Source organism: Paralichthys olivaceus, chromosome 14, assembly GCF_024713975.1.
Source record: "Paralichthys olivaceus isolate ysfri-2021 chromosome 14, ASM2471397v2, whole genome shotgun sequence".
NCBI classification, from domain to species: Eukaryota; Metazoa; Chordata; class Actinopteri; order Pleuronectiformes; family Paralichthyidae; genus Paralichthys; species Paralichthys olivaceus.
In genome coordinates, this window is record NC_091106.1 from 4,518,047 (window position 1) to 4,532,201 (window position 14,155).

The following is a 14,155-nucleotide window of genomic DNA, read 5'->3' on the forward strand; positions in this document are numbered from 1 at the left end:
ATGACAGAGAACCTGTGAAAACCTTCAGTTGTCATAGAAACTCAAAAGCTGTTTAGTTTGTCCAGATTGGACGACTGTAAAACGCATGGCAGCCTCCGTAGAGAGGATCCACTCCAGATGTAAATAAAAAGTATTTAAATACAAAGGGCCCATTCTAGGGTAAAGAAAACAACAGTTTGTACAATTTAGATAAATCACACCGGTGAAATCATCACTAGGATTAATTATATTCAATTTCTGCCAATAGATCACTTTCCCCTAAATCTTACACCCTGGACTGTTGGGTTTCTCTATATTATTCTAAAGTCTCAATCTGAAAGTGCCTTGAGACTGAAATTGAGATTTGATGCTTTAAAAATAAAACTGAATTGAATTGAACTGAACCCATAAAACATCCAACACACATCTAAAGTGTGATGTGTTCACACACCGGTCATGACTTTAAATCACACTGACTCACAAAGAAAAATGATTATGGGTCATTGGCAACGTTATGTGTAAGAAATCCTGATTGATCATTAAATGTGTTACTTCATTCATGTGTCGTTCTTCTGAAACATTTGACAAACCTCTGGTCTGACTGTCCACCTGCTGGAGGCCAGAGTCAGGACCATGGTCAGCTCTCTGCTCACCTCTGACATCTGCCCACACGTGAAACCGAGCTGCACCTCCGCGTTTCCACCACGAGATGGCGCTACAGTATGCATATAGTTTTAGTATTATCCACACAGCAGACAAAGGTAATAAGTTTTACTAACGCATTCTTTTTGAATGAAATATGCTGTATACGTAAAGTTGTTCATGATAATAATAACAACAAAAATATTATCATTGATTTATAATCAATAATCAATGATCAATAATCATCATCCTAATAGTTTTGGCTGGGGGGTTCTTTCCTTTCACTCTTCTTCTTCTTCTTCTTCTTCTTCTTATTATTATTATTATTATTATTATTATTATTATTATTATTATTATTATTAAATACCAAATGGAAATGAAATGGTGTTAACTGCTCCTAAGATTAGGCTGATAAAATAAAATAAAATAAAATAAAATAGTAATATTTCAAACGAAATTTCAAAAGTGACAGAGGGTAGATGAGTCAGGGTGTTAAATGGGATCTCCACTGATTTTACCCATCAAAGTCTGTTCCGCAGGTTTTTCAGTGAACTCTCAGTGGTCAAGTTGCATTGTTGGTAATGTATGTTCCAGTCCTAACAAACATTTTAGATTTTGTATTAGTGTTTGTTTTTTATGTTCTCTGTCTTATTATTTTTTAAACAGTTCATGTTGTTGGAGTGAAATCTTCTCTTTTATGTGGCAACACTATATTTCAGTTTGCTCTCTGTCCGCTGACAGTATTAATTATTGATTATAATATCTTATATTTTTGACTGATTGAACCTTTTACTGAGTTTTGCTGTTTTTTCGTTGGGTAACTTTTAAAGAAAAAACTGACAGGCAAAAAAAGAATCAGCAGAGCGTTTTATGGAAGAATACTCAGAGGACTGTCATGTTTTAATGAGAATCGCTGTACAATCCAAATGAGGAGCAGTACCTAGACGACAGACAGAGAGAGAAGCAGCCCTCTGTCTCGTTGCCTCTGGTGCTGTCATCTGTGTTGTCCTCAGTGACCTCAGCTCCACTGTTGCTAAGTTGAGCTAAACTTTCCCTCCCTCCGCCAATAGAGACAGACTGTCCCCCTTCCCCTCACAGCTGTGTGGCCTGAATGCTGGAAATAACCCCGGCCGGCGGATCAGGAGTCGTGGCTGTTTAACAGTGGCAAATGTTGGCTCTGTGCCGCTGTGAACTAGAAGGAGGAAAAAAAAGACACAGGCTGAGCTTTATAATGGAGCTGGTACCAACATTTATTAAAGATCAAATCTGATCCAGGCAGTGTGATCCACCCTGATGACCCTGATGTGATGGATGGGATGCAGCTCTGTAAAATCCTTGTTCTCTGCAGTAACAAGTGAACTCTGATTCACACACTGATTTAGCAGAAACCTGTGGATGCGTTGCTACATGCTGTGTATGGACGAACCCTGCACCTACAATGTGTGAGCATTTAAGACTCACGGTTAATGGTGGAGACTTGAAACAATTTAGAAATGATCAGATGAGTCAAAAAGGGAACGTCATCTATCTGTCTATCTACCTATATATCCGTCCGTCCATCCATCCATCTATCTATCTATCTATCTATCTATCTATCTATCTATCTGTCTGTCCGTCCGTCCATCTGTCCATCAATCGATGCATCTATCTATCTATCGATCTGTCTGTCTGTCTGTCTATCTATCTATCTATCTATCTATCTATCTATCTATCTATCTATCTATCTATCTATCTATCTATCTATCTTTCTCTCTCTCTATCTAGCTATCTGTCTGTTTGTCAGTCTGTCCATCCATTGATGCATCTATCTATCTATTTATCTATCTATCTATCTATCTATCTATCTATCTATCTATCTATCTATCTATCTGTCTGTCTGTCTGTCTGTCTGTCTAGCTATCTGTCTGTCAGTCCGTCCATCCATCGATGCATCTATCTATCTATCCATCTATCAATGAGCTGAGTTGACTATTAGATTTAATCATGCAGCTGATGCTTATTGTAGTGTTTAGTTTAGATTGTTTGGCATGAAATCATACATAATATAATAGTTCAGTGATAACAAAGGAACGTTCACCACATGTCCATAAGTCCAGAGTTCAATATATCTTTATTCAAAGCTCTAGTAACTATGTTTACCTGCCTGTGATGTGGTGCTGAGCATGTAGTTTACAGCAGGTTTATCAGAGAGGGACATCTGCCGCCTGCTGCACTGGAAAAGAACTGTGAGATGATTTTTTTTTTTTTTTTTATCATCGGAGACAACACCCTTTAAATACCCAGCCAGCACCTGATGAGAGACCTTGTGCTGGGATCAGACGGGACAGACAGCCACAAGCTCCTGAACATCAGCCCCCACGCTGGAGCAGCAGAAGTGTTGACAGGTGAAGGACAGGGTGAGAGTCGCACCTGAATAACATGTCAGTCTGGAGGAATAGCCTATAAGGAGAAGCTGAGAGAGGAGAGGGGCTGGGACAAAGGGGCTGCTCCCAGGTGAAGGGTGAAGGGATCATGTTTTTGGGCGACGGGACAGGGCATCAGGCGTAATGCACTCTGAGCTTGAGTGAAGGGAGAGAGCCTGTCTAGTCTGACGGGAGCTGAGGTGCTTTGCTCTGCAGATTGAGGTTCCTGTAATCTGTTCAGACGATGCGTGGCTGCTCTGCCCCCTGTGGCCAGTACCTCAGGGGAGATGTGTGCACGACAAACGTTAAGGGGCTCTGGAGGCTTAGAAAATGGTCACCTAGTAGCATGTTCTGAGGAGCGTGTGAACATGAATTTCCAAAAAGAAAAAAAAACAGGATTACCCTCAGATGCTGACCATTCATCCCTTCATCCCTTTGAGACATCTGTTATCTAAATCACTTCACCTTTAAGGGTCACAGGGGCTGCATGGAGCCAAAAGATGCTGAACATCATTAAATATCATGAGGGTGAGAGGAATATAATCCTTTACATTTACATAATGATGCAGTTGTGAGATGATTATCAGTTCTTCATCTTTACTTAAGCAATCACTTTATAATCAATTTTATTCACATATTAATTCACTTACTTGTGTTTGTGAGGCACATCCCATGGCTTTCCTCCACATACACTGCACACGACCACCTGTTATCACTGGTTCCATACTTACTGTAACGTGATAACAAGCCGAACCATTTTAATAAAACCTGAGAAACACCATCCACTAAACAAAGCCAGGTGGAGTGAAGCACCAGGAACATCTAACAGAATGTATTTAACCCTAACCCTTTTTTTGGCCATAATGCTGCTTCTAAGCCCAAGACTGAATTTCAAAATTGAAGGGATAAGTCACTGAAAAATGAAAATTCACTTATCATCTATTCTTTCGAAGGTCCTCTGGACACTTGGATGACACAACAGGAGCAGTATTAAGGCATTTTGTGTTTCTTTTCTGTAGTTTTCCTTTTATATTTGAAGGAGTCGCCATTTATTTCAATTGTATTAGATTTGGCTGCATCACTGTTTACCCCTGAGTATCCAAAAGTGTTTTGTGGACTCAAACACTTCACACACCCCTCCATCGGGATAGTGGTGAGTAGATAATGAGTACATTTTCATTTTTCGGTGAACTATCCCTTTAAGATTAAACCTCACTATCCTTTTTTTTTACACATTCTAAATGAGTTGGTCCAGATTCATCTATCTATCTGATCTACCCTCACTTTCTTGTTTTAATTACACTCTGGCTTTAACAGTGCATCATTGTCAGGGTGGGGGAACGGATTTTAAGTACAGACTCCTCTAAAAGCACAAACTATAAATAGCATCAATTCAGTTTTGAATATTTTGTTGTGTAAGGGATGTTTTGCACGACTGGTCACGTGATGGTGAGAAGCAACTGACAGCTAAGGAAATAGCTATGGAGTGTTGAGTTGAGATTATTTTGTCATTGCAGAATCAAGTATTAAAAGCACAAACTAACCTCAGCTAATTTTACATAACCGTTAGTGTGTTTGTGTAAATGCACATCAAATAACAAAGTGTCAAACAACATCAGAAAGTGAGACGACACAAGACAAGGCTCTTTTTACAGTTTATTGTATATATATATATTTATATATATATATATATATAAAACTACAAAAGTAAGACTGTTTTAAATTCACAGACAGCTGTCCATTTATCTCATATATACATGTATATATATCAGGATTCAAATGTGGACTGTACATATACCAATGTGTATGCAGTCGACATTTAGATGCCAATACAGTGATCAGCTGATAGTTTCTCTCTCTGTGTTCTATTGCATAGAAAAAGGCACAGCTCTGAGGTCTGTGTAAAATACAGCCTTCGTATAGAGTCAGCCTCGACCGTGCTCAGTCTTCCCCCGGCTGACTCAACAGGTTCGGTAACAAACACTGATCAAAAAAGTCTCAGGAGCTCGAATGTTGTTCATACTATGTACATTACTTTTGGCATTGAAGCGTCTATGACAGGCTTTGGAGTCTTGACATCTGAAGGTTGGAGACGGGTTTTTGAGTATTGCTGCATTAACTGTTCGCCTTCAACTGGAAAAACTGATTAACAAAAAAAAGACGAGTACAAAAAGGTGTAAAAAGTTGTGGCTGCCGACCCACAAAAAAAAAATCAATAACGTAGCAACAAACAAACAAATAAACAAGATAATATAACTACCGATGTATATAAAAAAAATGGCTTCCACCCATAATTCCACACTCAGATACATTCCTATCTGAAGTACATTCCTACCACACATTCTGTACACGCATTTACAATCCAAATGTTCACTTCACATCCAAAATAAATATATTTACACAAAAAAGAAAAAAAAAACTATATGAATAAATAACTTCATTGACAAAAAAAAAAAAAAAAACAAGCACTCCAAAATTCAAACATAGTGAAAGAAACAAGACACAGTCGTCTATACACAACATGAGTTGGTGCTGCTGTCTGCTCGGCTCACACACTCTGAATTCAGTTCATTGCAGGTCATACACATACGAGCTGAGGTCAAGTGTCAATAGTCTGGGAACTCATGAACCAATGATTCTCCACTGTTTGAGTTTTAAAGCCTCAGTGCTGTTGGCTGCCACAGGAAGATGAGTCAGGCTGTAATGCAGATAACACATTCTGTCCCATTAACAACTACTGAGTCCCACCAGCTGGGACCTCTGCTAGAAATACCATTATCAGACCGTTTTACACCATGGAAAGGCTGTGCTGAGAGACACAGAGGCGTTGAGGGTTTCTTGTGTTTAATAGTTACTTAATATTTTGTGACGTAAAATAAAAAGCTGTTGGTGAGAAACCCTGCTTTTCAGGACCATGTGTTGTGTCAGTCTAAGGTGTATCTGTCTTATATTGCTGTGAATATCCAAACAAATGTAGATGCAATGTGCACATTAAAGCTGCATTCATTAATATGTTTATATTCATAGAAAAACTATAATGCATGATGTGCAAGATGTTGTTTACAGTAATAAACTCGCACAACTTTCAGTTTCGCTTCATTAGAAGGAACATTCAGTTACTTTTAGCTCATCGCTCTGGGAGTTGCTTTTATTGAAAAAGCTCTGATAAACTATCTAAAAGCAACCACTTGCAGAGAAATCTAGAGATTAGCGGGTGGGCATAGAGGAGCATTCATGTACCAGCTAGTGTTTCCTTCGGGCGTTCATGGAGACCACAAAGGAGCAAAAAGGAAAGTAAGTTACCAGGTGGCAAGAGACATGGGAATAAATTAACATTAATGTGTATTAGTTAACAAGCAATATATCGTAACACAAGTGGTAATACATTAAGAAATGGCACAAAAATATCAATGAATGCAGCTTTGAAAAGACCCTGCTTTGCACAAATATTCAGCCAACAGCTGAAATGCATTGAACATGAATGACGACTGATCCTAGAATAAAAGAATCCCAGGGTAAATTTAGAGCCTTAAAATCTGATTGCACTGCTTAATTACTGTACAAGAGAGGAGCTGCTAAGTCATTGCTTCTGTCTTTTTTTAATATTGTATTCTTTTTGTTTTGTTGTAGAAACTTTGGAATACAATTTGAAGATGGTTAAAATCTGAAGTACCTCGTGGTTCCGCAACTGCTTTGAAAAAATGTTTACATCTGCAGATAGCAAACGCTTGTGTCCACTTCACGCCTTTTCTTACAGTCAACATACAGCTGTGTTCGCCCATTTCAGAATGGGTTGCTTGTAAATTATGCCTGTTGTCCAATCTGATAAATTTAGAATTGCATGCCTTTGATTGGAAACAGCATTGATGGAGGAGAAACTAGAGGTGGCTGTGGCACAGAAAACAGCAGGCGTGGATTCAAGTTGGTGCTGTGCTTAACATTTCAGGTGAGTTGATTTCATTTATTTTAACTGTACAAATGGTATCGCTTGCATAAAGTTAGTCTTTTCTGATTCGTCTCCCTATGCCAAGTATATTATTCAAAAGCAGCCTTTCATCCTCTATAGGAGCCAGAGCAGGTCCCCTCTGCCTGTAGCTTATACATTTAAATATCATGCATAGATCTGTGAGTTTACTTCACAACAAAATCTGTTATACCTAAGACAGGTGATTTGATGGTTGCCTAGCAACAGTAGAAAAAAAAAAAAAAAGTCCTGCATTGCTCTATTTTTTTGAAAGTGTTGGCTTCCACGGAAGAAAAAAAGGCAGCGCGGCATCTGATCGGGCCTTGGGTGACACAGCAGTTCTCAGCCTTTTGTCCCTGCCCCACAAGCACCTCCATGCATTTTTATCCAGTAAGCATCACAGCCAATATCCACATGTGTGACTCGAGTAAGGAAATGTGTGTGAAAAGGAGTTTCAGTTTTAACCGATAGCATTCCCAAGAAAAGGCTCAATCGTGGACACAGCATTTGACTAGTACAGAATTTATACCTAATATAGATACTTTAAGATTCTAATGAGACCATTATCTGCGATGCTGGACTTTGCAATCACATTTAGTCATTTAGTTCTAAATATCATGCATAAGGCTGTGTGCAGGGGAGGTTGCGTTTAGAGTCTTTTGCATGGTTGCAGATTGAGTTTCCTACCTCAGTGGAAATACACATTCAAATTATTTACGAGATGGATTTAGCCCTCCTGTTATCGTATGTGTTTAAATCATCAATGAGCTCTGTGGTCAGCCTCAGCACTGTGGTGCACGATGTACAGAGGAGCTCTGAGATTTGGCATTTAGAGCTCCCATTCTTGACATAGGTAAACATACTCTGCATATACAGCGTGTGTGTAATACTGTATGCTGTGCTGTAATTTGTCTGTCACTCATGATGCTAATTCCATGTGACCCAAACCAGAAATAAGACATTTTCCACAAAAATATCAACTTTCTTTGTGTGATTCTAAGAAATTCCACGGAGTCACTCTGGAGCCACAGTGACTTCCCCTGCAATCTGTGCTCGTTGTTTTGGGTCCAGATTGAACATGTGTTAAGAGCCCACAGTGTGTGCTTAGGTTCCACTTTTCAGGTCATCTACATGTGACTGGGAGGGAAGAGTCGGTGCTGGCGCTGCTCCGCTTCCCATGTAAACACATCCAGCTTTCCTGTGGGTGTAGCTCATTTGAATTCTGCTGTAACTGAAGCATGATAACTAACCCATATGCCCGAGCTCATGTAAAATAGCATCCAGCACAGTTATGTGTCTGCCAATAAAAAAAAAAAGTCCTGAACTGAATTCATAGACAAGATGTGTACAAGAACAGACATCTCCTTCAACCAACAGTTTAACAAACAACTAGGCAATGTTTTTAAGAGCTAATCCCAAAGCGTAATTATAAAGCTGAGCTAATATGTAATGTAGCACACTGGTAAAACAATGTCTTTCTCGTAAAACCTTTTTTATGCTTGCTTAACAAATAAAACAAAGCATCTACAATAAGATAAAGATTAAATAATTATTATTTGATCATGAGAAATTACCCTCCATAATTATAGTTCTAATACAATACAATAATTTAAAAAAAACAACATCGACGAGTGACCTCGCTAGGCTGTTGAAGTGAAAAGACTAGAAAAGAAAAAAATACTGTAAAAAACAGGAATTGAATAAGTGGTCATTTTGAAAGGCACTCATCTGCTAAAAGCCATGGATTCAGTGTGTGTGTGTGTTCACTTGTATTTCTTTACCTGTGAGAAGTAAAAGTCCTCACAAGGATATAATGACTGCAGAGTCCTCGAGAATGAGGACAATGTGACAGTCCTCTATATTTTGTCTATTTACAGTTACTCTGTGGGGTTAAGGCTTAGGTTCAGGTTAAAGACTGGAACTAGGACTAGGTTGAAATTATAGTTAGGGAATGAAAGGAGTCAATGGAGGTCCTCACAAGTATAGAAATACAAACGTATTTGTGTCTTTGTTTCCCAGTTACTTCATTTCCATATTTGGAAAGGCGAGCACAGTGCATGCACAGTGTTGTGTAGTAGTAGTAGTTGTCAAAGTAGTACGAATTGACATCACCATCGATGTTTACAATTACCGATCTTTGAACAAAGTTTAAAAACAAACAAACATATAAAACGACCCCCAAAGCGATCCCAACTTTTCATTCCAGTCTGTTCTCCAGATCAAACTTCTTGGTTTCTGACGTGTTGGTGTCCGTGAGTCACGACCCCACCAACACCTCCATGATGTGGTCCAGTTCTGTCAGATCAATTTTAAAAGGCTGATTGGCTGAAACCTGCGGGGCGGAGCCGCTGTATGGTGACGCAAGCGATTTGAGGAGGTCGTCTGTCGTCACCACTGGTGACAGTTTGGCAAGGCCCCCACTTGCCGCCACGCCTACAGCCCCCGTTGTTGTACAGGGGTCAAAGTCATACATGGACGTGTCAATGTCGGCAAACAGGACATCGTCCAGCGCCAAGTCTGAGAGAAACCCCGAGGGTGAGGCAGAGGAAGGAGGTGAGGAGGGACATGAGGAAATGTCTACTAAGCCACCAGGGGGCAGTGTGGGCAGAGTGTCCATTGGCCGGAGCTCGGTGCAGCGAGCTTCAGCTAGCAAGACGCTAGCTGCCTCTGGTTTAGAGCCCATGGTCCTGCAGTCTCTGAGTTGGGAAAGGGGTGCTAACTGGGAGGGCCGGGTGAGTGGCGTGGGAGCTGGGGAGGTAGTCACGGTCATAGTATTAGCTGCTGCTGTCCTTGTTATGGCTGTGGGAGGACCCAACTCTATGTCACCCAGCGTGGAGGGGAAACTGTCACTGGACGGGGGAGGCACAGGGATCCTGGGGGACACCTGGCTCAGAAGTGCCAAAGGTAATGTGGGAGACTGCGCTGGGGGAGGCGACAGAGGAGGAGTGGGTGGGGATGGAGCACAAAAGGTTGAATCTCCTCCATCCTCCTCCAGTAACGAGGCTGGAGTGAGGCAGGCTTCCAGAGGGGCAAGGCAGGCCTCTGCACGGCTGGGACATGCTTGGGATGCCTGGCAGTTGGGAGGCACCATTGGGTGGGGTGAAGGCGGTGGAGCGATCGCCGGCATCAACAACGCAGACGGCTGGGATACCTGTGCTGCTGCTGTTGCTGATAAAACCCCAAAGGAGGGCGGCGCCTCACGGAAGCCCTCATCCATGGGGTCATCGGGTGGTGGCGACGGTGGCAGGAGTAGCGGCCGCAGTGAGCCCTCCTGCTTGAGTTCATCCTGGATGCGTCGCAACATGTTGTTGATGAGGACACGGCGCTCCAGGCTGGGCTCGCCAAGCGGCCGCTGGCTGTAAAGCTTCATCAGCGAGATGTTGAAGATGGTCTGGCGCTGCAGGGTGTAGGAAACCTTAGACAGGCCCTCTGGGCCGAGGCTTAGTCCCCCTCCCGCCACCGCCGCCTCCAGCGTTTTGCCTTCCAGCCCCTCTTCATCCTCGTCCAGCTTCCGCTTCGCACCTTTACCGAACATATATCTGGAAGAAAGACAGGAGACAAGAGTTGATTTATCGCTGGACTTAAGAAATTCAGAAAAAAAACTGATTCAACTAATTCATTCAGTGACTGATTCAACCCCCCTCCACTGGACTTTCTCATGACTTCCTGTGACAAATTCAAAGTTCTTCTTCCTTGCTGGATTGTTAATTATGTAATTTCTATGTCAGTGAAATGTGTGATGCTCACTAAAGCTCAAAATTCTGATTATCCATTCCTGACTTTTGACCTTTTGGTGTGTTGATCAAATCAAGAGTACAGCTGGATGTCAGCATTAGATGATCAGTGTCATCTCACTGAACCACAGAGACCGTTTATTCACCAGAGAAGTTTTCAGACTGAAACCCAGTAGTAGCTTAACCGTGGTGATTCAAGAAGCTGCTTTAAAGCAACAAGCTGACTGCAACAAGGGATTTACAAAAACATACATTGAAACCAAGAGCAGCTGCATTGGGAACCTTGCCACCACATAGTGAACCTCAGCACACACAAACACACACACACAGACACACACACACCAAGTTATGTAATAGTAGCGTTCCCTGCTGTACCACAGGATCATAGTCCAGATTTAAAGCCCAGCCCCCTCCACCTCCCCTGCCATATTGGAATAGCACATTGCGTTACAGGGTGAGGGGGTGGGGCAGGGCGGTGGGGGGTATACTGTGTATGTGTGTGTGTGGCGGGGGGGGGGGGGGGGTCTCGGTTATTCCCTTAGAATATATGAATATATTCCCATAGTGAAATAATATATGCCTCTACAGATCAAACTATCTGATGGTGAAGAAAGAAAGAGAGAGAGAGAGAGAGAGAGAGAGAGAGAGAAAGAAAGAAAGAAAGAAGGCATCGCTGCAGTGTGTTTGACTCTAATCCAGGCTGACAGGCTCATGCAGCCAGTTGCTGTCTACACACACACACACACACACAAAAACACACACACACAGACACACACACCGCGCATGCCTCTCCTCATACACACACACACACACACACACACAGGAAGTGTGAGCTGCAGGCCCAGTCACCACGACTGGTTGGTTGCCATGACAAACAGAGTCAGCTGGGAATTCACCCAAAGAGATGACAAAGAATGGGATGGGGGAGAAGAGGAGGAGGAAGAGGGAGGGACAAGGGGAGGGGGGGGGGCAGGAAGGAAGAGGAGGAAGAAGAGGAGGAGAAGTGAGAGGAGGAAGTGAAGGACTAGGTGAGAGATTGGTGTGGAAGAAGCGGGAGGTGAATGAGCAACACTCACTCCTCTCTCAAATAAAACTACTGCTGCGCTGCCTATGAGCAAGGCACTGAACCCCAACTGCTCTATAACCAAAAGTTTTTGAATTAGCTCATATGTGGTGCCGGTCTGTTGGATCATTCAATGTACATACAGAGTTTCATAGTAAGATTTTGTTGTCATTGGCCGTTTGTATTGAACATTTGGTTTTCTTTACCTTGGGCAACTAGGAGTGCAACATTATTACATGTTAAAACATTTGCTAAAACACTGTCACTCAGAGTCCTCACTGTCCAAGGCACTGGTTATAAACTGTTGATTGTTGATTCAACTTTTCAGTGTGACTGTCTCTAGTATTTTAAGGTACTGTGAATGTTCAACAAACTATCTTATTGAGTCAAGTCAGTTATATTTCGATTCAAACAACTGTCATTTGTTCATCTCTTCTCTATAATGAATAAAGCATTAGTTGCTAAGCTATGCTCTGCTACGTAAACCACCTCCTGGCCTTATATTCCATTCATAGCTAACACACAGATATACAGTAAGAGACTGGTCATGACTTTCAAACCTATCTCTAAACAAGACAGCAAATAATATAATAATAAGTTCCCCATACATTTTGAACTATTCCTTTAACTTTATCAATCAGACTCATTCATTAAATTTCAATTTTATGAGTGATGTTGAGACCTAGCAAAATAAAAGCTGCAATTGACATCAACAGTGTGACAGCTGCCATGACAGAAAAGACTAAAATATTTTATGCTACAACTATATTAGCATCAGAGCACTATAAAGAGTTTTATATTGGTATTGACATATGCTGGTCATTAAGACAGAAGAAGAGATTCCAGTACAGAAGTGTGGATGATTTTTTGGAAAAACTGTTTAATTTTAAAATGTCCTTCTCATGTTATATGAAACACAAAGCGATCCTTGGTAGTAATGTTTTCATGTCAAGAAAATGTAAACTAAAATATTTCAAGGGGAAAAAATCCATCTTTCTTATGAACAACAATTCCAAGTTTAGAATACGTTACAAAATATTTTACATATATATTTTATATTGTTACAGTTTCTATATGTTCCTATGTCTGTTCTTTGTTATTAATCTCATTTGCTGTGTTTTAGTATGTTTTTGTTTGTGTTATTTGTCCCTGCCTGTATTTATATTTGAACCTTTTCTTACTTCATAGCTGCCAATCTTAACCAGGACTCCCTGGCAGAAGACATATTATATCTTAATAGTTAAATATAGGATGAATAACATTAAACATTATTAATTCCGCAACTTATACATGTTGAGGAATAAGCCCATAAAGCTCCCTTTGTGCTGTCCCTGGTTTAAAAAGAGGTTTTCTTTACTGCATTACAAAAATCAACACATGTTAACTTTACCAATTGATGGATACTTCAACTGCAATAAGAATAAAGCAAATACAAAATAATATATAGAAAATGTTTATTTATCATAGGAGGTGTATATTAAAAAAATGTTTTTATACTGTTTTACACAGCATGTAGATCATTACTTCCTGCTTCTGTGGGAATTTAAGATGGCTTTTGTGATGTTTTCAGGTGAGTATTTAGCTCAAAGTAGAACAACAATTGAAACCCCAAAAAGGTTTTGTACAAAACAGCATAAATTCTGAATATTTAGTGTTTGTTTCATGCTGACGTTTGGAGTTGTGAGTTCAGGCTGGACACACATGAAGAAAAAGGACATGGGTGCATGTCTTAATAAGAGAATCCTGGCACCAGTTACCTGAATTATTCATCATTTTTTTCTCCGTCATTTTCATAACCAAAGAAGAGATGGCAGCTATGCCTGTGTTGTCTGATTGAGAGCTGAGCTCTGGGAGGTGCAGAGCAGAAACACCTCAGTGCTAAATGTGAGCTACAGAGAACCAGAAAAATTTTTAAACCCATAGTAGAAGCACTAAAGAGGCTCCAGACTTTTAGCACTTCTTTGGTGCTAAGAAACTTGATTAAATATTCATTTACATGTATGTTAATTTAAATAATGGTGATGTTTCATTGCAGCAGTGTATGGCACTTCTAGGAAAATGGCGTTACAGAGAGAAACAGAGAGAATCAAAGAGTGAGCAACAGAGTTAGTTTCAAAGCAGTTTGCGGGTGTGTGATTGAGAGCTGAAGCAGCTGCACATGTCTGACTCACTGACTCATGGCAGTGTGTTTAGTATCACACACACGCACACACACGCACGCACACAGAAACACACTCACACACACACACGCACACAAAACACACTCAGACACACACAGAGCGGGGCTAACCGGGCTAACATACCAGAGGTGCCCCACCCCTTACATTCCACTTCATTATCCTCCTCTTCCCTTTCCTTCTCCTCCACCTCT

The 14,155-nt window shown here is 40.9% G+C and overlaps 1 protein-coding gene across 3 annotated transcripts in view; it reads right to left on the bottom strand.

Annotated features, from left to right (window-relative positions):
• Nucleotides 1–4,666: 4,666 nt before the first annotated feature.
• sertad2b (SERTA domain containing 2b) overlaps nt 4,667–14,155 on the bottom strand; it is a 39,122-nt gene continuing 29,633 nt past the window's right edge. For all 3 annotated transcript variants that reach the window (XM_020094610.2, XM_069538640.1, XM_020094601.2), the window contains exon 2: nt 4,667–10,526. In XM_020094610.2, coding sequence (XP_019950169.1) covers nt 9,245–10,522 — 1,278 coding nt within the window. In that variant the 5' untranslated portion in view covers nt 10,523–10,526 and the 3' untranslated portion in view covers nt 4,667–9,244. The remainder of the gene's footprint in view (nt 10,527–14,155) is intronic.